General features: G+C 38.1%; 2 protein-coding genes across 8 annotated transcripts in view; one reads left to right on the top strand and one right to left on the bottom strand.

Annotated features, from left to right (window-relative positions):
* Positions 1-3984: 3984 nt before the first annotated feature.
* Positions 3985-27798, bottom strand: part of LOC117482815 (H-2 class I histocompatibility antigen, Q9 alpha chain-like) — a 50757-nt gene continuing 26943 nt past the window's right edge. The window contains exons 2-9 of one of the 6 annotated variants that reach the window (XR_004555924.1): positions 17464-17592; positions 7538-7804; positions 7090-7368; positions 5643-5942; positions 5306-5401; positions 4995-5101; positions 4739-4773; positions 3985-4215 (exon numbers count right to left, since the gene is read on the bottom strand). Coding sequence is in view for 4 of the 6 variants with exons in the window: in XM_034131012.1 (XP_033986903.1) it covers positions 5031-5101; positions 5306-5401; positions 5643-5942; positions 7090-7368; positions 7538-7804; positions 17464-17592 (1142 nt within the window). In the remaining 2 variants the exon portion in view is untranslated. Of the gene's footprint in view, positions 4216-4738; positions 4774-4824; positions 5102-5305; positions 5402-5642; positions 5943-7089; positions 7369-7537; positions 7805-17463; positions 17593-27798 lie in introns of those variants that run through there. The other 5 variants (XM_034131012.1, XM_034131016.1, XR_004555925.1 and 2 more) reach the window with 5 other exon arrangements.
* Positions 22733-27798, top strand: part of LOC117482825 — a 182408-nt gene continuing 177342 nt past the window's right edge. The window contains exons 1-3 of one of the 2 annotated variants that reach the window (XM_034131037.1): positions 22733-22784; positions 22905-22969; positions 24869-24937. In XM_034131037.1, the coding sequence (XP_033986928.1) occupies positions 22911-22969; positions 24869-24937 (128 nt within the window). In that variant the 5' untranslated portion in view covers positions 22733-22784; positions 22905-22910. Of the gene's footprint in view, positions 22785-22858; positions 22970-24868; positions 24938-27798 lie in introns of those variants that run through there. The other variant, XM_034131038.1, reaches the window with a different exon arrangement.

Raw genomic sequence — 27798 nt, 5'->3', positions numbered from 1 at the left:
CGAGGAAAGGACGCTGCAAAGCAAAGGAGACGAGGTGAGGAAACAACGCTGCAAAGTAAAGGAGACGAGGCGAGGAAATGACGCTGCAAAGCAAAAGAGACGAGGTGAGGAAGCGAGGCTGCAAAGCAAAGGAGACGAGGTGAGGAAGCGAGGCTGCAAAGCAAAGGAGACGAGGTGAGGAAGCGAGGCTGCAAAGCAAAGGAGACGAGGTGAGGAAGCGAGGCTGCAAAGCAAAGGAGACGAGGTGAGGAAGCGAGGCTGCAAAGCAAAGGAGACGAGGTGAGGAAGCGAGGCTGCAAAGCAAAGGAGACGAGGTGAGGAAGCGAGGCTGCAAAGCAAAGGAGACGAGGTGAGGAAGCGAGGCTGCAAAGCAAAGGAGACGAGGTGAGGAAGCGAGGCTGCAAAGCAAAGGAGTGGTCTGTGTTCCTGCTGCCTCAGAGTCTCAGGTTGCAGGAAGCTCATCTCAAAGCCTCTTGTACCCTCCTGTAATGAGTCTGTCTGCACGTGTTGCTGTGTTTCAGAGACAGTAAATACAACATGAGATATCTGGAGCAGAACAGCCCGGCTGAGTCACCAGACAGAAAGGGAAGGAGAGCAGGGACTTTCCAGCTGCTGGAGAACGGGTTAGGCAAAAGCTGCTTGGCACAGAGAAACATGCAATGACCCAAAAGAAACACAATCAGTTTATAACCAGGTGAGGAGCGACAGGTTCCTCAGTCAGGATGCTGAGAGAGAGCTGTCTCTGAGTCACATGGAGAAATACACTTTCTAACAACGTACACGAGCACTTTGGTTTGTTCTGAAAGGATTTGATTGCTTCTTTATAAGCTTTAAATCACACCGTACATTTATATTTATATTCAATCTAATATTTAATATTCCATTCCTCTCATACTTATGTATATATCATATCCTGCTTTATATTTTGTTACTGGACATTTGTAATTCAACATGTATATTTTCTTCTTTTTTCAAAATGCTATTTTATTTCTATTGAAACTATGGATCCTAAACATCCACTGGACGTAGGTTCTGAAAGTACAATATAAACTTCTCGCTAGAAATGTAATCAAAAAGCATTTTAACGCCAAACTATCCTACAATTTAGGATTTCCATTAAAAATAAATCGGGTGTCCGCCATGTTTTTTTTCATCACTGGAAAAGTTTGCGATCATGTGACACGGACACCGGTCATTAGAGATGAAGAGGACAACAATATTGTATCCATGTCACCAGGTCCGGTTTTTGGCCTAGGGCCTAGGGCGCCTGATCTGGGGGGGCGCTGCGCTGGGAGCTCTGGGAGGGAAAAAAACATGTTGGACCGTTGGTGCTCATCCTAATTTTCGGCCTTGATGTAACAACATTCATAATTAAGTAAAGGTAACACCCTTTTGTGAGGGGGCCGCCAGCTAAAATCTCACCTAGGGCATCAAATTGTCTAGAACCGGCCCTGCATGTCACGTCTTGAGAGGGTTATTTGTGAATATACTACGTTTTGCCCTGTGGACCAACGTAGCTATTACAGTATTGTAAACACTCTTTATAGATCACTCTTTATCTCCTCTAATCCTTCAGTCATATCCTAAACACTCTTCACAGATCACTCTTTACAGATCACTCTTCACAGATCACTCTTGATCTCCTCTCTCTCAGAGGAAACTCCTGAAATGTGTGGATTCACACACCTGTTGACAACATGGCGATGGATTTGGTCGATGTGTCACCTGATGATGACATCATGGTTTTGATGTTTCCGGTTGCTGGTGAAATGTGAGCCCGGAGACGCAGGATGTGCCAAACCTCATTTCCTGCTTTCTGTTATCTCAGAAATAAAACCATATTTATGAGCAATATATTTGATAGACGTGAACTTTGATCTGTTTGATTCTCAGGTGTTGGAGAGGAGATGCTTTCAGGGTCTGGTGATTGTGTTTGTACCTGCAGATGGAAATTAATTAGTATATAAAATCTGGCATAAATCATCTTTTCTCTGTTTGAGATTTATGTATTTTAATGCATGGTGCATAATAAATAATAATGTAATTAATATAATACTTATTTAATAAGAATTAATAGTATAAAACATTACATTTTTACATAATAATACAAATGTAGAATTAATAATAAAAAAAAATCTCGAATTAATAGAATAATAATACATATTTATTAATAATAATATTATAATAGTAATAATAAATAATAATATAAATAATACTTATTTAATAATAATAATATTATAATACTAATAATAATATAATAGTAAAAATACATATTTAATAATAATAATAATCTCTGTTTGAGATTTATGTATTTTAATTTTGTTTAATTAATAAGTTGGTAATTAAACATGAAATATTAATATTTGAGTCAGCCATTTTAGTATACTAGTGATCAATATGAAAAGAGGAAGTACATAAAGGAAATATGTACTGGTTTCTTTTTTTATTTTAAGTTAAACTGTTAACAAATAAATATGACTATTAATCAATGAAAACCCAAAGGTAATGTTTGAGCCTCACTAAATGTTCCTAACAACACAGAACTGTATTATTCCCAGTCGTCATGGTAACGTCATCAGTTGCCGGGCAGATTTCACCTCAACAGGTTTCTGAAGCAGGAGCTCCGAGAACAGCTGAGTGCAGCGACACACACTGATAACACACACATTACAGAGATCAATACATCACTCAGAGTTACTTTATTTTGTTACATGTTCCTCCATTAGAGAACATTTTCATTTGTTTCTTTTTAGAAAGCAGTAAACCATTGGATCTTTAGTTTCACATCAAATCCACTTTCCTCTAGTGTCTGAGACGCTAGTAGAAACCAATACATGTGTTGATGGAAAGACGAGAAGACGGACATTTGGGAGATGTTTTTTATTGGAAAGTGAAACACGGACAGGAAAGGGTTAACAATGCAGAGCGACTTCATGTCACGTTCACCTCTGAACCCCAAACTAAAGAGAACGTCACAGTCCGCTGGCTATGTACACAAAACCTCCCTGTCCCTAAATCATAGCAACATTATCAAAATCACAAACACTATTATGTTTTAAGTAAGGGATAATGTGCAGCGAGGCGGTCATTATGGGGAAAAGAACACCCGACAGGCAGATCCAGGATCCTGATCGGCATGAAGGGTGTTCTTTTCCCCATAATGACCAAGTCGCAGCACATTATCCCGCTTATTACAAGACCACATTTTTTGTTCAACAAAGTAATATGACTCCCAATATTAATTGAAATGCTTTTATAGATTTAGAAAATAGTACGCTATTAATTATTTAAAATGACATACATCCACTAAGAAAAATAGTCCGTTGATACTGTTTGAACTACGTAGCAACGGCAGGAAGTGCTTCAATAGCGTTTTTGAGAAGCTTTTTGATTCCAGATTTGAAAACATCGTTGCTTGCTTTAAAAATAGCACTATTCATTATGTCAAAGCTTGGAAAGTATATCCCTGCCCTAATGCCAAAGTAACTGCACACTGAATATGTTTTGCCGTTTGATGTCTATGTCTGGACCGCTGCGTAAAAAGGAGGCTTTCTGCCCGTTACTTCTCCGCTGTTTTCTTGTCCCAGTTCGAAGCATGCAGTTTGCTTTTCAGACTGTATACAGTTAAACCGGACTTCTTTCTGCAGATGTGAGCGTCGTTAGCAACGGTCAATAAGTGCTTGACAGCGGTCTGTCTGTTCTGGATTAACAACGTGTCATGTGTTCAGAATTGACCAATCATAATTTAGTATTCAACTAAGCCATGTAATAAAACCAATTAAAGAAAGATGTTATAAATAAAAAAACATACTTCTGAAAAGCTAAAAAAGCAAAAACAATATCACTCGCTTCAACCTGGCCGGATCCAAACATAAACAAGCTGAATATTTACACTGATACATGAACTTTGGGTGTGTGTGTGAGAGTGTGAGTGTGAGTGTGAGTGTGAGTGTGTGTGTGTGTGTGAGTGTGAGTGTGAGTGTGTGTGTGTGTGTGTGTGTGTGTGTCTGTGTGTGTGTGTGTGTGTGTGTGTAAATACATAATCAGAGGGAAAGCCACCTTTTTATGTGAAACCCAAATTATCCAAATAACATATTCCTGTTGTCCAATCAATGAGCGTCTACTACCTGATTTCCAAACCCTAATATGATCAGTTATTGATCAGATGATCAGTTATTGATCAGATGATCAGTTATTGATCAGATGATGAATAATGTGTGTGTGTGTGTGTGAGTGTGAGTGTGAGTGTGAGTGTGAGTGTGAGTGTGTGTGTGTGTGTGTGTGTGAAACCCAAATGATCCAAATAACATGATTCCTCTGTTTTCCAATCAATGAGCTATTGCTTGATTTCCAAACCCTAATAGGCCTTCGCAGCAGCTGGCCCGAGGCTCTGGAACACTCTGCCCCTCCATGTGAGGTCGGCCCAGACCCTGGGGGTTTTTAAATCTACACTAAAAACACACTTCTTCTCTCTGGCCTTCTAGTCAGAGCAGAGTATGACTCCTGACTTTTCCCTGTGTTTTATTTTTTATATATATCTGTTGTAATTTATTGTCGTTTATTGTGATTGTAGTAATGTGTTTTTATTACATGTACAGCACTTTGGCTCGACCAAACATCGCTTTTAAATGTGCTTTATAAATAAAACTTGATTTGATTTGATTTGAATATGATCAGTTATTGATCAGATGATCAGTTATTGATCAGATGATCAGTTATCGATCAGGTGATGAATAATGAACAGTTTACGGGGAGAATGTGGTGGCAGCGCCCCTGATGCATAACCCTAAAGACACAGAACAGAACCTGAGTCAGTTCTGCTTCTGATGTACAGGTCAATGTTTATATTTGGTGTTAGACTATTTTATTGAACTGATGTCATTGATTTTCTAATATTTGTGTTTCTGAAAGCATCGTGCCTTTCTGAGGTCACTCTGCAGAAGGGTTTGAACTCTAAAGCTGCAGCTGGAGAGGTTTGAGAGCAGAGAAAGAGCTCTGATGCAACAGGTGGAGAGTTGATGTGAAGCCCCTCACTGTGATGGCTGGTTCAGTCTCTCAGTGAGCTCAGAGCTGGAGGCAGGAGAGGGAGGGTTTTTCTTGTCTGAAAGGAAAAGCAGAGAAAGTGTTTCAATCCACCGCCCCGTACACAACAAGGAACTAGACCACACTGATTATCCCTGTAGAAACACACCAAGTGCTTTCCATATCCACATTACACTGAGCTCTGAGTTTGATCTGCTACCTCAAAGCCTTACATTAACAACCCTGAGAACTCATGAGACAAGGTTTCTGATTGGTCTCTCACCGTTCCTCTTCCTGTAAACCAGGAATCCAATCCCAGCGATGAGGAGAGCGAGAGCAGCCACTACAGCACCGATGATGAAGAGGAGGAGGGGATTCCCTGTGGAGCAGACACAACAGGAAGTCTCAATCTGAACGGAGGAAGGAAGCTTCTTCAGGATGGGCATCAGGTCTGAGGCTCCTGAAGGGCCCCTTTCTCCTCGTGGTGTCATGCTGGGTTTGTCTTGAACCATTCTTAGTCTCTCTCCCCTGAGACCCATGTTTCAGGAGAGAGAGATATGACATGTTGTCAGGGTCTGTTGATTGTTAGTAACCGTTGAGCCGTTGTGATGCAGTCTTACCTCTGTTGGTCCTGATCACAGCTGAGTCCAGTACGATGACGTGGTCCTTCACCCCAGAGAGCTGGAACACACATCGGTACTTGTCCCAGTGTTCAGCGGGGAATGAGGAGACGTCCAGGTCCACGCTCATCTGGAAGGATCCGTCGTGGTTGGGCAGGATCTCTCCGTGGTCCACGTTGTCGTGAAGCTCCTCTCCGTCTCTGGTCCAGAACATGAGGGCTCTGTCCGGGTAGAAACCTGTAGCGTGGCAGCTGACTGGAGAGGAGGGGGACTTCTGGAGCAGAGACACTGAGGGGATCTCTGCACAAACACACTTTAGAGGTTATTGACTCACAGTGATATCACTACAGGGAGTTATGATGTACTGTGAGCATCACTGAAGGAGAACACAGAGTCAGTGTTTCAGAGAAATTGGTTAAATAAAGACTTTCTTCTCACTTTTATATAATTTAATATCAAATACTGTTTAGTGTTGTTCAGATTAAAGAAGCACGTTGAATATCTCCTCTTAGACTTTTGAAATTAAGATTTTTTTCTATTTCTTGACATTTAAATGTGTAAACAATTCATTTATTTATCTGAACAATAGTCATTACTTAATCTATATCGACAAGAATATTAAGTTTGATCCCTAAATAAGTAGAAGAGCAACAGATGAGATTATCTCCACTGCACTGTGTAGTGCTATAGTACCATTCACTGATTAGTTGATCAAAAGAAAGTTAAAATAACAGTATTTTGGTCTTAAATCCTTTCCAGACAGAAAGGCTGCGTACGATGAAACACGGACAGCTACACACCAACATATTCAGATGTATTACACGATGCTCACACTACGCCTGTTTCATCATGTAAAGATGAAATGGTGTCTTCTGTCTCCATGTCCCAGAATAATACCTTTGTTTGTAGAGGAGTTTAATGTTTTACTAATCTGAAACTGTTCAGTGTTAGTCAGAGAAAAGATGTGACGCAGAAGTTCACCTTGAAAGACAGAACAACTGGTAAAATAAAAAGAAATGCAGCAGAGAAAGAAAACAGAGTGAGAGAGTGGTGAGAGAAAGAGTGAGACTCAGAGTGAGACACAGAGTGAGACACAGAGTGAGACAGAGTGTGAGACACAGAGTGAGACAGAGTGTGAGACACAGAGTGAGACAGAGAGTGAGACACAGAGTGTGAGACAGAGTGAGACACAGAGTGAGACACAGAGTGAGACACAGAGTGTGAGACAGAGTGAGACACAGAGTGAGACACAGAGTGAGACACAGAGTGAGACAGAGAGTGAGACACAGAGTGAGACACAGAGTGAGACACAGAGTGAGACACAGAGTGTGAGACAGAGTGAGACACAGAGTGAGACACAGAGTGAGACATGTGTTGTAATGTCAGAAACCCAGGAGACATGAACATGGAGGTGTTTATGAAACTCCATCAGGTCATGTGACTCTACCTGTTCTCATCAGGAAGCTCCTCCCAAGGTTCACATAGTTCTTCAGATACTCAGGACAGATCTTGGTGAAGTAGTTCTTCAGCTCGGGCATCAAACCTTTGTCCTTATCCCACTTCTGTTTGGTGAGGAAAGCCTCTCGTGTTGGAGCGATCCATGACGCTGTCTCCAGGTCCAGTATCAGGAAGTCTTCTCCATCAAAACCAAACTGATTATAACCTTTGACCTCACCAGTCTCATCATCCCAATCACAGCCGTACATCTGCTGGAAAATGTGGACACCTGAGAGAGAGAGAGAGAGAGAGAGAGAGAGAGAGAGAGAGAGAGAGAGAGAGAGAGAGAGAGAGAGAGAGAGAGAGAGAGAGAGAGAGAGAGAGAGTGTGTGTGAGTGTGTGTGTAGGATGAAGATATAAACAACATATTATCAGTAGAAGGTGAAACATGAACTAACCTCCAGTTTGGTTGAAGCGCTGCTTTGCAGTTTCCATGTCGACTTTGAAGACCTGCTGGGCACCCAGTGACGCCTGAGTCTGCCCCTCCCAGTACTGAGGATCCTCTGCTGTGATTTTGTTCATCCAGTCCTGTTTGGGTCCTTCCCTCCTGGTGTTGCTGTCGTAGTGAGTCATCACAACTTCATCAACCAACCCAACCACCACAAACTCTGGGAAGTTTGGGACTCCAGAGGAGCCAGTGCGGAAATACTTCAGAGAGTGAGTCCCTGTGAGAGAATATTAATGTAATAACTTCAGTCGTTATAAATAAACTGTTCTCTTTCTGCACAAAATCACAGCCAAGACATCAAATCATCTCTTTTTACATTATATTAAAACAGAAACAAAACTAAAGACACATTTATGTTCCAGAAGAGTTTGAAATGATTATTATTATTAATAAATGTGTAAATCCTGCGTGAGAGGACCTGAATGTCGTTGATAGGAAACAGGCATCATTTCTTAATCAGAAGAGAAACTCCAGTTTAGTTTTTTAAGCATCATTTGAAGTTTACAGTCTTTCTTATCAGATCATTTATAAATCTGAACTCACAAACCTCAGACCGTAATATTTACACTGCAGGATTTGATAATGTAGTTTTCTGGAATCAACAGATTCAACATTAGATGTTTAGTTAGACTTCGTCCCTTATGGTCTCTGCTCTGTACTTTCAATGATAACTTATGTTTCTTCTTCCTGAGGTTTGGAAAATACATTTTAATGATGTTATAAAACCATCAGGAATACCAAAGCTCTGATCCAGTCTCTCTCTGACACATCTCTTGATGTGAAATATTATATTCAAGTTCAACTCCCACTATTTAAGATAATCAAAGATTCAGCAAGTACCCACAAATCTAACTACCTGTTAAAACTTCAAATATTTGCTGGATCAAAGATATTTGGGAATTTACAAATAAATATATCAGCTGTTATTTATTTGTATCGGAGCGGGACGTTTGAGTTTGAAATAAAGTGTTTGTTCAAAGTGTCAGAGAAACTCTGAATCTCTCAGAGCGTGGCCTTTCTGCTCATCCACCTGCACGAGTACATATATCTGTGATACATGAATACATATATCTGTGATACATGAATACATATATCTGTAATACATGAATACATATATCTGTAATACATGAATACATATATCTGTAATACATGGATACATATATCTGTGATACATGAATACATATATCTGTAATACATGAATACATATATCTGTAATACATGAATACATATATCTGTAATAGATGAATACATATATCTGTGATACATGAATACATATATCTGTAATACATGAATACATATATCTGTAATACATGAATACATATATCTGTAATACATGAATACATATATCTGTAACACATGAATACATATATCTGTAATACATGAATACATATATCTGTAATACATGAATACATATATCTGTGATACACGAATACATATATCTGTAATACACGAATACATATATCTGTAATACATGAATACATATATCTGTAATAGATGAATACATATATCTGTAATACATGAATACATATATCTGTGATACACAAATACATATATCTGTGACACATGAATACATATATCTGTAATACATGAATACATATATCTGTGATACATGAATACATATATCTGTAATACATGAATACATATATCTGTAATACATGAATACATATATCTGTAATACATGAATACATATATCTGTAATACATGAATACATATATCTGTAATACATGGATACATATATCTGTGATACATGAATACATATATCTGTAATACATGAATACATATATCTGTAATACATGAATACATATATCTGTAATACATGAATACATATATCTGTAATACATGGATACATATATCTGTGATACATGAATACATATATCTGTAATACATGAATACATATATCTGTAACACATGAATACATATATCTGTAATACATGAATACATATATCTGTAATACATGGATACATATATCTGTGAAAGATGAATACATATATCTGTAATACATGAATACATATATCTGTAATACATGAATACATATATCTGTAATACATGAATACATATATCTGTAATACATGAATACATATATCTGTAATACATGAATACATATATCTGTAATACATGAATACATATATCTGTAATACATGAATACATATATCTGTAATACATGAATACATATATCTGTAATACATGAATACATATATCTGTAATACATGAATACATATATCTGTAATACATGAATATCCAGAACTAACAGCAGCTCCTGATTTATGGATCTACTAAACAGCATCATATAGTTCTCTCAGTACATGTCAGTATCAGTGTGATGTTCTCTCAGTATGCAGTACTACAGTCAAGCAGACATGTAAACAACAACAACAACAGGAACTTGATATTGATGTTGACCTCGTTGAATTGTGATTTGCTTCCCAGAGATCTATCTCTCTCTTCTTCATGTGTAATGACAGGGAGCAGGTTCTATATGATTTCTTCTTCTGCTGTTTGCTCTTCAGTCAGAAACCAAACCCCTGGATACTCAGGGACTTTCTCACTTACGTCCACTTCTCTGCATTTAGAAAACAACTAGATTTGATATGGACAACTCATATGTATTAATATCATTTTGAAATGTCAATAACGGTCTATAATATATATTCATATTTATTGTGTATTGTGTCTGTATTACACTGTGTGTATTTATACCTGATCTATAGAGTATTCATAATGTGTATACCTCCTTATACTGTTCATAGTGTAAATACTTCACTTTGTTTATATCCTCATATGTATATATATATATATATATATATATATATATATATATATATATATATATATATATATATATATTATACTACACATCACTCTGCACTTTACTACTTGTTCTGCACCTCTGGTTTGATGCTAACTGTATTTCGTTGTCTTAGTACATGTACTCTGTGCAATGACAACAAAGTTGAATCTAATCTAATATAATTAAATATGTACTTTTCTTTTTACAGATTTAACTTTATATTTCCTGATGAGCGTGCACAATAAAGTTAAAGTGAAATAAAGATAATTAATAAATAACGTTACATTAGTGACCGGTATTAAATATTGTGCAACAAAGCAGGAAGTGGTTTGGCTTCAGCAGGAAAACAACGCCATCTTGTGACTTTAAGAAATGAAAGGATAAAGCTCCACAGCAGAGAGGTGTGAGGGTGATGTGTTTCAAGATTGGAAGATCTCATCATCAAACCTGATCAATACTATATATTCAAAGGTGTTCTATCATTTCACAGACACCATTAACCAGTGGGAACTTTGCTTACATATTACATGGTCCCCAGAGGAGGTAGAAGTACTCAGATCATGTACTTTAGTAAGAGTAGAAGTACTCAGATCATGTACTTTAGTAAGAGAAGAAGTACTCAGATCATGTACTTTAGTAAGAGTAGAAGTACTCAGATCATGTACTTAGTAAGAGTAGAAGTATTCAGATCATGTACTTTAGTAAGAGTAGAAGTACTCAGATCATGTACTTAGTAAGAGTAGAAGTATTCAGATCATGTACTTTAGTAAGAGTAGAAGTACTCAGATCATGTACTTTAGTAAGAGTAGAAGTACTCAGATCATGTACTTTAGTAAGAGAAGTACTCAGATCATGTACTTTAGTAAGAGAAGTACTCGGAGCATGTACTTTAGTAAGAGTAGAAGTACTCAGATCATGTACTTAGTAAGAGTAGAAGTATTCAGATCATGTACTTTAGTAAAAGTAGAAGTACTCAGATCTTGTACTTTAGTAAAAGTAGAAGTACTCCGATCATGTACTTAGTAAAAGTAGAAGTACTCAGATCTTGTACTTGAGTAAAAGTAGAAGTACTCAGATCCTGTACTTGAGTAAAAGTAGAAGTACTCAGATCATGTACTTAGTAAAAGTAGAAGTACTCAGATCTTGTACATGAGTAAAAGTAGAAGTACTCAGATCCTGTACTTGAGTAAAAGTAGAAGTACTCAGATCTTGTACTTGAGTAAAAGTAGAAGTACTCAGATCCTGTACTTGAGTAAAAGTAGAAGTACTCAGATCTTGTACTTGAGTAAAAGTAGAAGTACTCAGATCTTGTACTTGAGTAAAAGTAGAAGTACCAGAGTGTAGGAATACTCTGTTACAGTAAAAGTCCTGCATTCAAAATGTTCCTCAAGTAAAAGTAGAAAAGTATTATCATCAAAATATAGTGAAAGTAGCGACAGTAAAAGTAGTCATTGTGCAGATTGGTCCATTTCAGAATAATATATATGATATGTTTTATAATGATTGATCATGAAAGTGTTCTCAAAGCTGGTAAAGGTGCAGCTAGTTTGAATGACTTTGTATACTGCAGGGTAGCTTGTGGATTTACTCCAGGTGGAACTAAAGTCTGATTTAACACTTGATTATATTTCACATCATTCATCCACATCTGTGAAGTAACTAAAGGTATTAAATACATGTAGTGGAGGAAAAGTACACCATGTACCACCATTTAAGACACACTTTAAACTCACACAGCCCATAACAGTAGAGGAACAAACCCCCAAAAAGGCTTTAGTTATCGAGATACCCCTACCCGAGGTAGAACAAAGCACAACCATGTTTTTTCATTACTTTAATTTGTCTAGTTTATGAAACGGATTGTTGTATACAAATATTTTACTGCAAAATAAAAAATGTTGGTTAATGTTTGGAACTTTCCCTTAACCGAAAATAGTGAAAATGTGGAGTCCTCTGAAGGGGGCCGTGTTGGCCTTATCCCATGTATCTCTGGAAATAATTATCAGAATTTCACCAAATTTGGCCTAAATGTTCACAGAGAGGTAATGCATACAATAAAGCAAAGATTATAGCAATACCTTTTACCTTCTTTGTAATATTAACACTTAAACACACATAAATCCTAGGCGGAAATGGAATAGGATATTTAAAATGCAAAAGGTATGTTTATGCTTTTCTGTCATTTTAAACTAAAGAGTCCAAAAATGTCATTTATATGTACCAGAGACTCTTATCTTTTCATAAAAATATTTTTTTTAGTTTCAGCTAACCAATGCAGCCAAAATGGCCGTCAGAATGGGGCCCTGTGGGTGTACCTGTGTGAAGGGAAGGACTCAAAGCATAGATTAAGAGATCAAAACATATTATATACCTACATATTATATATAATAATGATTTTTATTATAATCATTATTATATATGCTTTATACATCAAACTTTTCTATTCCAAACACAGTTTTTGTTTGTATTTTACATAATTAAATACTTTGAATAACAGTTGATACTGTAGATACTGTAGATACTGTAGATACTGTGATCCCATGAGCTAACAGGTTTCTTGGCATAATATGTTCACATGATTTAAATAAACATTTTCAATTATTAGATTGGATAAATCAAAGATTAATCTTAATTAATGATATATGTTAGTATGTATATATACACTGGGGTATGTGTGTTATATAGCCTAAATGTATAGAATACAAATAATGCATTCAAAATACAAAATAAATAAAACACAAAATAATGCAGACAAATAAACATGAATTATCCTCAATGTGAAACCAAAAGTTAACATGCTGTCTTGTTAGTACATTACTACATCATGTTATCCTCCCATATACAACTATATACAAAAACATAGTTGAACCCGAAACGCAATCTTTCCTTAAACATAACCAGTTTATGGTATTGCATAAACCCAGTAACATCTTGTTTATAAATCCATAAATATTAGCAGGAGCATAGCACAACATTTGGACCCTGTGCAGAAGCATCCTCTATGGTCCCCTCAAGGCATCCACAGCTCTTTGAGTCTTTCATCACTTGTCCAAGGTTAAAGACAAGCACAGCCAACTTACACATCATTTTAACTAGAACAATCAAAGATTAATAATGAATAGAATCATCAATGAATAAGTAATTATAGAGGGTATATGTATACACTGAGGCCCTCTGTATTTGCATATACTTGATATAACCAATTGTTGTTATTCCATTCAAATCAGTCATAAGGATGACATTTAGCCTAATTCCTACTTTTAAGATGAACCTAGACGCTCCATAGAATACAATGACTAGTGATATTCTTCATGCTATTGTTCTGGAGATCCAGCACTCACACAACAGGAAAGAATGAAACAGAGAGGAATCAATGAAACACAAACACAGAAATAGTTGAGATTAATCATCACCTGCTGCCACAGCAGCCAATCGCGGAACTGCCCCCACGAACACAAGAAAACACAGGGGAGATATAGGTTTTCTAAATGACACACGAACATGTTCCCTAATCATGTTTAACGCACACACATTGTCAGTTCTCCTAAACTTGGACATGTTCCAACCTTATACAGTCATACATGTTGCATCCTCTGAGTTCTACATGATCCCAGATTTCATGACCTTATTTAGCAGCTACCACACATGCCAATGTATACAACTGCTGCTGAAGAGTTTCAGCTGGTTGCCTATAGATGGGCCTCCTTCCAGCAAACCAAATGAACAACACACCGTCCACTATACTGTTGCTTAATACCATGTGACATTAATGAATATACCAGAAATACGCTGTGATAAACATTCTGCCATAACACTATCGCCGTCCTTAATAATGACAACTCACACATTTAACAGTATGCTATTTGTACAATTCAGCAAATTTAGCCAATTCTTTTTCTATCTAAGGGTCGTAGCACGACAACATCAAGTGTTGAAATTCGTAAAGCAACATTTCACTCTCTTAACACTTTACTTGTGTAATATCTAGGGATGGGTATCGTTAAGGTTTTTAACGGTACTACTACTCTTATCGATACTGCTTATCGATCCGGTACTTTAACGGTATTCTTGTAGGTACTTTTTGTTATTCATAGGGAAAAACTAAACAAATTAACATTGCTTTATTTAAATGTGAAATAAATAAAATATATATAATTATGTTATTATATTGTACTGTATTTGAGTAAAATGTTGAGGTACTTGTACTTTACTGGAGTATTTAAATGTGTTGCTATTTAGTACTTCTACTCCACTACAGTTCAGAGGTACATTGTGTACTTTTCCTCCACTACATGTATTTAATACCTTTAGTTACTTCACAGATCTGGATGAATGATGTGAAATATAATCAAGTGTTAAATCAGACTTTAGTTCCACCTGGAGTAAATTCACAAGCTACCCTGCAGTCTCCAGTCATTCAAACTAGCTGCACCTTTACCAGCTTTGAGAACACTTTCATGATCAATCATTATAAAACATATCATATATATTATACTGAAATGGACCAATCTGCACAATCACTACTTTTACTGTCGCTACTTTCACTATATTTTGATGAGAATACTTTTCTACTTTTACTTGAGGAACATTTTGAATGCAGGACTTTTACTGAAACAGAGTATTCCTACACTCTGGTATTGTTTTACTTAACTTCAAGATCTGAGTACTTCTCCCACCTCTGCGCACCTGATGTGATAACGTTACTCGTAATTGGGGCAACAGAGCTACGAGTTAAGGAAGTCGAAAATTGTGCATTTCTCCGACTGAATATGACGCCTTTTGGCCGGCTGTTTGAACAGACTACTCTACTCGTGTCAACGCGCTTACGCGAAAACACTAATGGCAAACGAGCTTTGTCCACATCGAGCCTTGTAGAGTGTCTCTATACTCTCTGAACGCTCCGTCCCCGGCAGATCTGTCTGCCGCTGCAGTGTGTCTGTTAGGCCCCGCCCCCCGCACACTGATACCCCATTCACACCAACGCGGTTCCAGGGCCGGTTCGGAGCTGGAGCTTGAAAAGCACCGGTTTTTCCTGTTCACACCGCAGCGGAGCAGCCTCTAAGCTCCGGAATCCGGTTCGTTTCGAGCACCAAAAAGTTGTCCGTCTAGAAGCAAGAACCGCATACGTCACGCTTACGTCGGAGGGGGGCGAGATTAACCTGAGCTAACAGTTAAGGCGAGTACGGCAAATAAAAGTTGTAACAAGCAGTAGTGCTGAGCAAAGTGACTAGAACGCAACCACACACTTGTAAAAAAAAAACACGCTTTATAAAGTCAGGCAACACTAACCAGGCTTCGTGTGATTCTGTTTATTTGTACCTTACTTTGACCATCCGTTCGCTGTTATTGATCATTGTGGAGAGCAGGCAGACGTTTTGTTTATTATTATAGCAGCTATCGGATGGAATCAATACATGGGCTGCACAGGTTGTCATGTCCGAGTAGAATCATAATGAAAAATACGCCGGTAAAAAGTGCCTGTAGAAAACGGCTTAGCAAGTAGTCAGTTTAGCTTCGGTTGCTATGCTAGCATCACCCATGTTATACCAGAGAAACTTTCATAACAGCGTTGTGATGCCAAACAGCGTCGATTCAGACTGACACCAAACAGCGTCAATTCAGACTGACACACATTCACTTAAGGGGAACTGGGGATATGTATCAGCTGCTTGTGTGACAGTCAGACAGTGAATACTTTAGAGCCGTGTGAGCTAACCCGGAGCTAACGGGAGAATACACTCCCGTTGAAGAGCAGTCAGCACTGCAGCGGTCGGTAAATGCCGCTGAAACACATTAATAAACAATGAACCACGGCACTCTGGAGAAAAGTATAAGGTTGGAGAAGTCGTTATTTAATTTAATCTGGCTTCGTATGATTAAAAGCAACACGATCATCGACCCGACGCAGTCCCCGGCCCGTTGTTGTTGTGAGGTGAGCTCCGTTGGGGAGAAAATCAGCGACGTAAACTGTGACGTCATGACGCAGCAGCGGCAGCACCAGTCGGGCTCTGAGCGGTGTGAACAGAGCGGGAGCTGAACCGAAGAACCAGTTCTGAACCAGAAAAGCTCTAGCACGGAGCTAGAACGGGAAAAGCCTTGGTGTGAAAGGGGTAAGAGAGACAGGGAGATCGCTCTTCTGGAGTGAAGAGAGCGGAAATAATGTATTAACGTTGACGAAATTAACACTGCACATCAACGAAAACATGAAACACCCTTTAATTCACTGCAACGACATGTCGGGAAACCCCCTCAAGGGTATCTAGTATCTACAGTATTATTCAAAGATTATGTAAAATACAAACAAAAACTGTGTTTGGAATAGAAAAGTTTGATAAATAAAGCATATATATAATAATGATTATAATACAAAACATTATTATATATAATATGTTTTGATCTCTTAATCTATGCTTTGAGTCCTTCCCTTCACACAGGTACACCCACAGGGCCCCATTCTGACGGCCATTTTGGCTTGGTTAGCTGTTAGAGTGACAGCAGAGGGTGAAGTGAATAGTCAAACAAACGATTTTTATGAAAAGATAAGAGTCTCTGGTACATATAAATGACATTTTTAGGTGATTGGACTCTTTAGTTTAAAAATGACAGAAAAGCATAAACATATATTTTGCATTTTAAATATCCTATTCCATTTCCGCCTATGATTTATGTGTGTTTAAGTGTTAATATTACAAAGAAGGTAAAAGGTATTGCTATAATCTTTAACCTAACCCTTTATTGTATGCATTACCTCTCTGTGAACATCTAGGCCACATTTGGTGAAATTCTGATCATTATTTCCAGAGATACATGGGATAAGGGCAACACGGCTCCCTTCAGAGGAGCGCACATTTTTCGGTTATGGGAAAGTTCCTAACATTAAACAAAAAAAATAATTTTGCTGTGAAATATTTTTATACAGCAATCCGTTTCATAAACTAGACGTATTAAAGTAATGAAAAAACATGGTTGTGCTTTGTTCTACCTCGGGTAGGGGTAGCCTCAACTCAACTTTTAGGGGCCTTAGTTCCTCTACTGTAAACACATTCGAGCATTTCTTATTTCCCAACGTAAAGAATCAAAAGACTCACGTGCAGATGTGCAGTGTGGGCCTACTATTCCCAGGAGAAGCAGAAACAGCAACATCTTCAACTTCATCTTGATCTCACGAGGCTTTCTGTGTGAAATGTTCTTTATCCACAGAAACACAGCCGTCCTTTCTACAGAGCGGGATGTCAATGAGAGAGACACACAGAAGGAGGTAACACCAGCTCCGTCTGAGCCAATGAGAATTCAGTCTGAGCGTCGCGTCACTTGTTGCTCGGTAAATCTGCCTCATTCAGGTTGTGTATCGAAAGTGAAGGCAAGGCAAGTTTATTTATATAGCACATTTCAACACAAGGCAATTCTAAGTGCTTTACACAAATGAAAGACATTAAGAGCATTAAGAAGAAACATATTATGAATTGATATTTAAAAACACTCATTGAGAAGCAAAGATATATGAATAAAAGTGACAGTGCAGTGTGAGATACACACATCTGAAATGTTTAGCTCTGACTCTCAATCATTGCTAACTTTTTAGCAGAAATAGTTTTCTATCACCTCCCTTTCTTTCTACTTCCTTGTATAACTTGTCCTTTAGTTATTTGAAATGTGTCGTGCTAAATCAGGGGTGTCAAACTCAATTTCATCGCGGGCCACATCAGCATTATGGTTGCCCTCAAAGGGCCGGTTGTAATTTTAACACTATATAAATATACATATATAAATATCAAAATAATGTTTTATACTGTATAACAATATTGCCTCTGCATTGGAGTATTATTGGTTTTGGCAATAACTACGTCTGAAAGCACATGGTTGTGCATTAATGTATTGTGCACGTAGACACAAAAATACTGTATGTGGGCTCAGACTAACATTTCACTCTCTTACTGTTACATAAATCCCATGAATTTATGAAATGTAGTTAGCCTCATCATATCTTATCAAAAAGAGATACAATGTTTGTGAAATCTATTTTTTGTGAATAATAAAGTATTTTTCTTTTGTATATCAAGCATTATTTAAATAGGCTATATTTCATTTGAATTCAGCAATAATATTTTAATAGTCTGAAAGCCAAGACTTTGAGAACCCCCTGTCCCAGATCCTGCTGTGTTACTATCACCTGTCACTCACTATTTCAGTAAGCAGTGAGTGGGGGGGGGGGGCGGCGGCGTGATGAGGAGGAACAGAGTGAGAGGGGACAGGGATCGCGGAAGTTTTCCTCCTTCCTTTACAAACTTTAGACAAGTATTTATCGTCTGAATATAGCAAAAAGACGTTCATACTCTGCAAGCCAAGACCTCATATATTTTAATCAACCAGAAACCGGAAATAACCGTAACGCGAGTTTTTCTAAAACATAATAAATCCATGCGTGTCTCTGAGCCGCAGCAACACCGACTGATTCTTAAAGAGCGGGTCATTCTGTCTGTTTGTTCTGGGACTGGAGTTGCTTGTCTCGGTTGCTGAAGCAGACTTTGCTCCGTGTTTGGTGTCTCTGTGCCGCTGTAAATGATGTTCCTTCAACTCTGTGTTACTCACAGTCACACACTGGTCACTCACCGCCTCAGAGTGCCGCTGCTGATAGGAAGTCGCTTCAGTGCGCACGTCACAAAACGAAATGCATTTTGGGACATGCAGTTTATGGGCAACGTGCTTAAACGGCATGTAACCGTATAATAAACTGTTTATATTCTTTGCGAGCTCTCGCGGGCCACATCAAATGACGTGGCGGGCCACATTTGGCCCGCGGGCCTTGAGTTTGACACGTCTGTGCTAAATGAACCCCTCTTTGTGTGCCATTGACTTTAGAGTGAGTCATGTGAGAGTGTGTTATTTGACACAGACCTGTGTGCTATCAAAGCATCAGGTTCTTGGAGATGTCCACTACCAAGTGCTGGGGAGGGCGACACCTTGTGGTGAGAAGAGCTTCAATTATTTATTATCATTAGATGGATAAGTTCAATTTAGAGGTACTTTTACTTTACTTGAGTATTTCAATGTTAAGCTACTGTGTACTTTGACTCCACTACATGTATTTAATACCTTTAGTTACTTTACAGATGTGGATGAATGATGTGAAATATAATCAAGTGTTAAATCAGACTTGAGTTCCACCTGGAGTAAATCCACAAGCTACCCTGCAGTATACAAAGTCATTCAAACTAGCTGCACCTTTACCAGCTTTGAGAACACTTTCATGATCAATCATTATAAAACATATCATATATATTATTCTGAAATGGACCAATCTGCACAATGACTACTTTTACTGTCGCTACTTTCACTATATTTTGATGATAATACTTTTATACTTTTACTTGAGGAACATTTTGAATGCAGGACTTTTACTGTAACAGAGTATTCCTACACTCTGGTACTTCTACTTTTACTGAAGTACAAGATCTGAGTACTTCTACTTTTACTCAAGGACAAGATCTGAGTACTTCTACTTTTACTCAAGTACACCATCTGAGTACTTCTACTTTTACTCAAGTACAGGATCTGAGTACTTCTACTTTTACTCAAGTACAGGATCTGAGTACTTCTACTTTTACTCAAGTACACCATCTGAGTACTTCTACTTTTACTCAAGAACAGGATCTGAGTACTTCTACTTTTACTCAAGTACACCATCTGAGTACTTCTACTTTTACTCAAGTACAGGATCTGAGTACTTCTACTTTTACTCAAGAACAGGATCTGAGTACTTCTACTTTTACTGCAAGATGTGAGTACTTCTACCTTTACTCAAGTACACCATCTGAGTACTTCTACTTTTACTCAAGAACAGGATCTGAGTACTTCTACTTTTACTGCAAGATGTGAGTACTTCTACCTTTACTCAAGTACACCATCTGAGTACTTCTACTTTTACTCAAGTACACCATCTGAGTACTTCTACTTTTACTACAAGATGTGAGTACTTCTACCTTTACTCAAGTACAGGATGTGAGTACTTCTCCCTCCTTTGAGAGTATAAATATCTGAAAGCAGTTTTAATGAGAGTTAATGGTTCTCTAACAGGGGGATCTGGGGCCTGTGGGACCTTCAGGAGCTGTGGGAGAACACGGTCTGGGAATCATTGGGCCGAAGGTAACGTGAACACAGAATATAATCACTATATTGATTCATATCTGGCGCCCTAGGTGACCGCCTATGATTGCAAGTCTCTTCAGTGTGCATGTCACAAAATGATTTAAAAAGAAAAGCCAAATTCTGGAAAACAAGTCACAATCAAAAAACAGAAGTGACATTTTATTAAAATAGTACCATTTATAAGAAAACAAGTCTAATTTGAGATGCATTGTGGGACATGTATGTCTTTGCCAAAACCCGGCCCTGAGTATTATAATAATTGAAATGCTGGTTCTTCTGGGCGTCTTCTGTCCGTGCTCAGCTACTGTGTTGACTGCAGCTGCACTGTACAATCGCGGGAGGACTGAGCTGTCACTCAAAAACTAAGTAGCCAATGGGGACGCAACCCCTGAAAGTCCCGCCCACTTGGATGTATGGTCAGAAGAGTGCAAACGAGAGAGTCTGATCATTGAGAAAGAAGCAAAGAGAACTGCAAACAAAAATATATGTTAAAATAAAGAAAAAATACTTTTTACATGTTTACATGATTACATAAATGATTTGTTTGCAACTTATAGTTTTATTTTTGAAATTAATTTTATTTTGCTTGACTCAGTTTTCTTTTCTCTTAAACTCTTAGTTTTGCTTTATTCTGAGAAAGTGTTTCTTTATCTTTATGACACAAAACTAATCCCACAGACGGGGCTTCATAAGGAGTTCAATAAATGACAGTTTAATTACTTTAAATGTATGTTATTGTACTTCACATCACATGGTACATGTCCTGTATACTATATATCTTCATCAGGTCTCTTCGACCCTCAGAGCTTTAGATGTATTGGAGAAATAAAGATCTGCACACGTCTTTATTGTTTAAGTTCCAGTTGTTCCCACTAGATGGCGCTCAGGAGCAGTGGTTTCACCCATGGATGTATTTCACCTCCAGCTGGTCGGACTGTTTACAGGAAATCACGTGACTGCTGGGAACAGTTCCGAACTCAACCAGCAGGGGAGCTGTTGCTCAGACTCAGACTGTGAACTGCGCAGCAGGAAATAAATAGTGCTCTGTCACTCTCAGGGGAAATGAGGGGAGTCACAGAGAGACAGCGGGGGTTCACCTGAAGAGAGAACAGCATCAACATCTACCTGATCAATACAAATACCTGATCAATACAAATACCTGATCAATACAAATAACTGATCAATACAAATACCTGATCAATACAAATACCTGATCAATACACATACCTGATCAATACAAATACCTGATCAATACAAATAACTGATCAATACAAATACCTGATCAATACAAATACCTGATCAATACAAATACCTTCAAGTTTTATACAACCACAGTTCAATCAAGATAAGAGATTTATTGATCCTGGAGGGAAGCAGCAACAGAAAGAGAGGGGAGAAGTACTCAGACCATGTACTTAGTAAAAGTAGAAGTACTTAGATCATGTACTTGAGTAAAAGTAGAAGTACTCAGACCATGTACTTAGTCAAAGTAGAAGTACTCAGACCATGTACTTAGTAAAAGTAGAAGTACTCAGACCATGAAACTTAGTAAAAGTAGAAGTACTTAGATCATGTACTTGAGTAAAAGTTGAAGTACTTAGATCATGTACTTAAAAGTAGAAGTACTTAGATTAGATCATGTACTTAAAAGTAAAAGTACTCAGAACTACTCAGATCTTGTACTTGAGGAAAAGTAGAAGTACTGAACTGTAGTGGGTTGTAAGTGAAGATGGTCAAATATACTCAGGGGTGTCAAACTCAAGGCCCGGGGGCCAAATCCGGCCCGTGACTTCATTTTCTGCGGCCCCACAAGAGCTTGCAAAGTTTATTATACGGTTACATGATGATTTACAGAAGCACGTTGCCCATAAACTACATGTCCCACAATGCATCTCAAATTAGACTTTTCTTTCTCAGAATTTGACTTTTTTTCTTCTAAATGGTACTTTTTTTTTAAATGTCACTTCCTTTTAATAAAATGTCACTTCTGTTTTTTGATTGTGACTTGTTTTCCAGAATTTGGCTTTTCTTTTTAAATCATTTTGTGACATGCGCACTGAAGAGACTTGCAATTATTTATATGCATGTATTTATTTATAGAAGGACCATGCATACAAATACATTAATCTCAGCAAAGAGAAGAGATGCAATATGCCAGATTATAGCTAATAGCTAACTTCTACTTTTTTTGAGGCAGGAAGAACATCAGGTGGAGAGGAAGGAGAAGACTTTCTACTCCACTTCAATTATCTGACACTTTAAGGTACTTTAAAGATTCAGATTACAGAATATAAATCAACAAATAATTGATTGTGTGTTTGAGTTTAGATAAAATGATATTGATCCATGTGTCGGTGTGTTATCACGTCTTTCTGGTGATTAGTGAGCGATGTGTTCTGGGTTCAATGAACAGGGAGGAGGCAGAACTGGGGAGGGCGACCCCTTGTGGTGAGATGAGCTTCAATTATTTATTATTATTAGATGGATAAGTACAATTTAGAGGTACTTGTACTTTACTTGAGTATTTCAATGTTAAGCTACTGTGTACTTTGACTCCACTACATGTATGTAATCCCTTTAGTTACTTTACAGATGTGGATGAATGATGTGAAATATAATCAAGTGTTAAATCAGACTTTAGTTCCACCTGGAGTAAATCCACAAGCTACCCTGCAGTATACAAAGTCATTCAAACTAGCTGCACCTTTACCAGCTTTGAGAACACTTTCATGATCAATCATTATAAAACATATCATATATATTATTCTGAAATGGACCAATCTGCACAATGACTACTTTTACTGTCGCTACTTTAACTATATTTTGATGAGAATACTTTTCTACTTTTACTTGAGGAACATTTTGAATGCAGGACTTTTACTGTAACAGAGTATTCCTACACTCTGGTACTTCTACTTTTACTCAAGTACAAGATCTGAGTACTTCTACTTTTACTCAAGTACAGGATCTGAGTACTTCTACTTTTACTCAAGTACAAGATCTGAGTACTTCTACTTTTACTCAAGTACAAGATCTGAATACTTCTACTTTTACTCAAGTACAAGACCTGAGTACTTCCACTTTTACTAAAGTACACGATCTGAGTACTTCTACTTTTACTCAAGTACAAGACCTGAGTACTTCTACTTTTACTAAAGTACACGATCTGAGTACTTCTACTTTTACTCAAGTACAAGATCTGAGTACTTCTACTTTTACCCAAGTACAAGATCTGAGTACTTACACCATCTGAGTACTTCTACTTTTACTCAAGTGCAAGATCTGAGTACTTCTACTTTTACTCAAGTACAGGATCTGAGTACTTCTACTTTTACTCAAGTACACCATCTGAGTACTTCTACTTTTACTCAAGTGCAAGATCTGAGTACTTCTACTTTTACTCAAGTACAGGATCTGAGTACTTCTACTTTTACTCAAGTACAAGATCTGAGTACTTCTACTTTTACTCAAGTACAAGATCTGAATACTTCTACTTTTACTCAAGTACAAGACCTGAGTACTTCTACTTTTACTAAAGTACACGATCTGAGTACTTCTACTTTTACTCAAGTACAAGACCTGAGTACTTCTACTTTTACTAAAGTACACGATCTGAGTACTTCTACTTTTACTCAAGTACAAGATCTGAGTACTTCTACTTTTACCCAAGTGCAAGATCTGAGTACTTCTACTTTTACTCAAGTACAGGATCTGAGTACTTCTACTTTTACTCAAGTACAGGATCTGAGTACTTCTACTTTTACTCAAGTACAAGATCTGAGTACTTCTACTTTTACTCAAGTACAAGATCTGAGTACTTCTACTTTTACTCAAGTACAAGATCTGAATACTTCTACTTTTACTCAAGTACAAGACCTGAGTACTTCTACTTTTACTCAAGTACAAGATCTGAATACTTCTACTTTTACTCAAGTACAAGACCTGAGTACTTCTACTTTTACTAAAGTACACGATCTGAGTACTTCTACTTTTACTCAAGTACAAGATCTGAGTACTTCTACTTTTACCCAAGTACAAGATCTGAGTACTTCTACTTTTACTAAAGTACACGATCTGAGTACTTCTACTTTTACTCAAGTACAGGATCTGAGTACTTCTACTTTTACTCAAGTGCAAGATCTGAGTACTTCTACTTTTACTCAAGTACAGGATCTGAGTACTTCTACTTTTACTCAAGTACACCATCTGAGTACTTCTACTTTTACTCAAGTACAAGACCTGAGTACTTCTACTTTTACTAAAGTACAAGATCTGAGTACTTCTCCCTGCTCTGAGAGTATAAATATCTGAAAGCAGTTTTAATGAGAGTTAATGGTTCTCTAACAGGGGGATCTGGGGCCTGTGGGACCTTCAGGAGCTGTGGGAGAACACGGTCTGGGAATCATTGGGCCGAAGGTAACGTGAACACAGAATATAATCACTATATTGATTCATATATATATATATATATATATATATATATATATATGCTTCATGTATGAAATGCATGGAGCAGCAGAGTTATACAAACTGATCCGGTCACATATTTCTTTGATTATTTTTCTCAAAGCAAATATCAAGTATTAACAACAGAGGACAAACTGTATGGAGAAAGTTAAATTAAGGAGAATAGGTTTACCCATTTTTAACTAATAAATACAGTAAGACATTTGTCCTTTTGGTTACTTGAAATGAGATCATAATATTTTGAATTACACGTTTTTCAAAAATGTGGAGATTTTAAATAAACCATAAATCTGAATATGTGCACCTGTAGGTCAATATTGTTGTTTGCTAATATGCAGATACATCAGCAATGTCTCACTTCCTGTCCTCCTGCAGGGATACAAAGGGAACAATGGACCTGTTGGACCTCCAGGGATGAAGGGAGAAAGTTCCCCAGGACCTCAGGTGAGAGGAAACACTCATTCAACTTTCATTATCCTCATATTTAAAGCAGAAGTTTGAAAGTTAACATGTTTTCTGTGATCGTTAGGGTCGGCCTGGATTACCGGGACTTCCAGGAGAGATGGGACCAGAAGGGAAAGGACTACCTGGAGCTAAGGTGAGGCAACACAATGCATGAAGTGAGGGTGCTAAGGCTCATGGGAAATGTAGTGCCATTCAACATACCATAGTTACAAAATTAGTTTTTTTACAAGCAATTTCAACAAATTTCTAGAAAAGACGAAGCGTAACGTAAACCTGAAGATGATTCACCGATTAGAGACTGCCTCAACATATTTCTTGTAAATTGGAATAACTCCTTGTAATAGTATGTGCATGCTCTTTATCGAATAGTGTTTCAATACGAATAAAGGCATTTTGATTCTTCGAACATAACACCTCTTCATAAATGTGGACATGGCAGCAGAATGTAGAGCACGTCATGTGGATCGATCGTACCAAAGACTGTTGATAGAACAAACTCAAATGTGTCCAAGAAGATAAATAGGTAGACTAAAACAGAGACTTGTATAATGCTGTAGATGATATTGGTGTATTTGTGTCTGTTCTTCAGGGCGACAGAGGTTTGTCGGGGGTACCAGGACCATCAGGCCCTCCTGGGATTGGACTCTATGGACCCAAGGTCAGTGTGTGTTTCAAAACCCTCTCTATTTCATCATGAGTTTATGAAGCCTTGTATTTTTAAAGTACCGTGATGTGTTGTATCCTCAGGGCTCTACGGGGCAGAGTGGACCTTCAGGCCTGATGGGGCCTCCAGGAGAGGGCATCCAGGGGCCAAAGGTAGGACATGCATGTGATACAGAACATTTAGAGACTGTTTGAGCTCTAAAAACTGCTTTTACACGAGTCCAGAGTTCACCAAAACGTCCTCATAACGGCAGAGCCCATTGAGGGGCCGCCTGGTCGTCAGGAGGGATAACCCTTCACTCTCAAATGTAGGTTTTTGCCCATGGACAGTTTGACATGTCGACCCTCTGATTGGTGGAAAACCATCTAATCTGCGGAGCCACAGCCACAAAACATCCTGATCAAAACCCTTGACGAGCCTCGTCATTATTATCGTCCTACGACACGTTGTGATTGGCTGAGAATAAGAACATATGAAGCACAGACCATCTATTTCTATTTATTATTTATTTTGAGAAAGGTGCAGGTCATATCAGATTACTTTCTCCTCCCTGCTCCTTTTCGGGTACGGTGTGTTTAAAGAGACAAGTTCTGTAGATAATTGTTATCCATTAAGTTCTGCATACCATGAAGGAACAAATACAAATGAAATCAAATGATGTTGGTCTGCACGGATCGGTTCGATACCCATCCTTGATGACCAACATAATACAGTTGTCACTAAAAGAAATCCATTAAACTGTTAATTCTATAGATGACCACTGTCTCCTTTTATATCTCTAGTCTTTGCTTTTCCCTCAAACGATGTTTACATTGTGGATTGTTTATTTCTACTCTTTTAATGTCTCTAATGTAACGCCTTGTCTGTTTATGCGGCTGCAACGCAAACATTTCCCACATTGGGATCAATAAAGTATTTCTTATCTTGTTTCTTATCTTACCTCAAACCCCTCCGTAGTGTTCCTCTCCATGGACAGGACTTCAGGATGTCCCTGCATGCCGATGATACCCTCGTGTTGTTTACCAATTGACCTTTTCTTATTCGTAGGGAGAGCCTGGCTTCAAGGGGCCGATGGGTCCTCGGGGGCTTCCAGGGGATGGAGTACCAGGGGAGAAGGTACTCACATTTACACAGAACTACACTTTGCCTCTTGGTACTGAACTGGAGAAGAGGTTTAGTTTCTCTGCTCCTGAGGCTTTGAAGCAGCTGCAAAGAGAGCTGAGACTCAGAGAGCTGAGACTCAGAGAGCTGAGACTCAGAGAGATGAGACTCAGAGAGATGAGACTCAGAGAGCTGAGACTCAGAGAGATGAGACTCAGAGAGCTGAGACTCAGAGAGATGAGACTCAGAGAGCTGAGACTCAGAGAGCTGAGACTCAGAGAGCTGAGACTCAGAGAGATGAGACTCAGAGAGCTGAGACTCAGAGAGCTGCTTTCTTTAAATGTCCCCTATTCTGCTAAATCCTCTTCTTCATGTCTCTTCTACATCAACATGTGTCCCCTCTTCTTCATGTCTCTTCTACATCAACATGTGTCCCCTCTTCTTCGTGTCTCTTCTACATCAACATGTGTCCCCTCTTCTTCGTGTCTCTTCTACATCAACATGTGTCCCCTCTTCTTCATGTCTCTTCTACATCAACATGTGTCCCCTCTTCTTCATGTCTCTTCTACATCAACATGTG

Source organism: Trematomus bernacchii, unplaced genomic scaffold (assembly GCF_902827165.1).
Source record: "Trematomus bernacchii unplaced genomic scaffold, fTreBer1.1, whole genome shotgun sequence".
Lineage (NCBI taxonomy): Eukaryota > Metazoa > Chordata > Actinopteri > Perciformes > Nototheniidae > Trematomus > Trematomus bernacchii.
The sequence above is the reverse complement of the archived record's forward strand: the minus strand, read 5'-3'. Positions and strand labels throughout refer to the sequence as shown.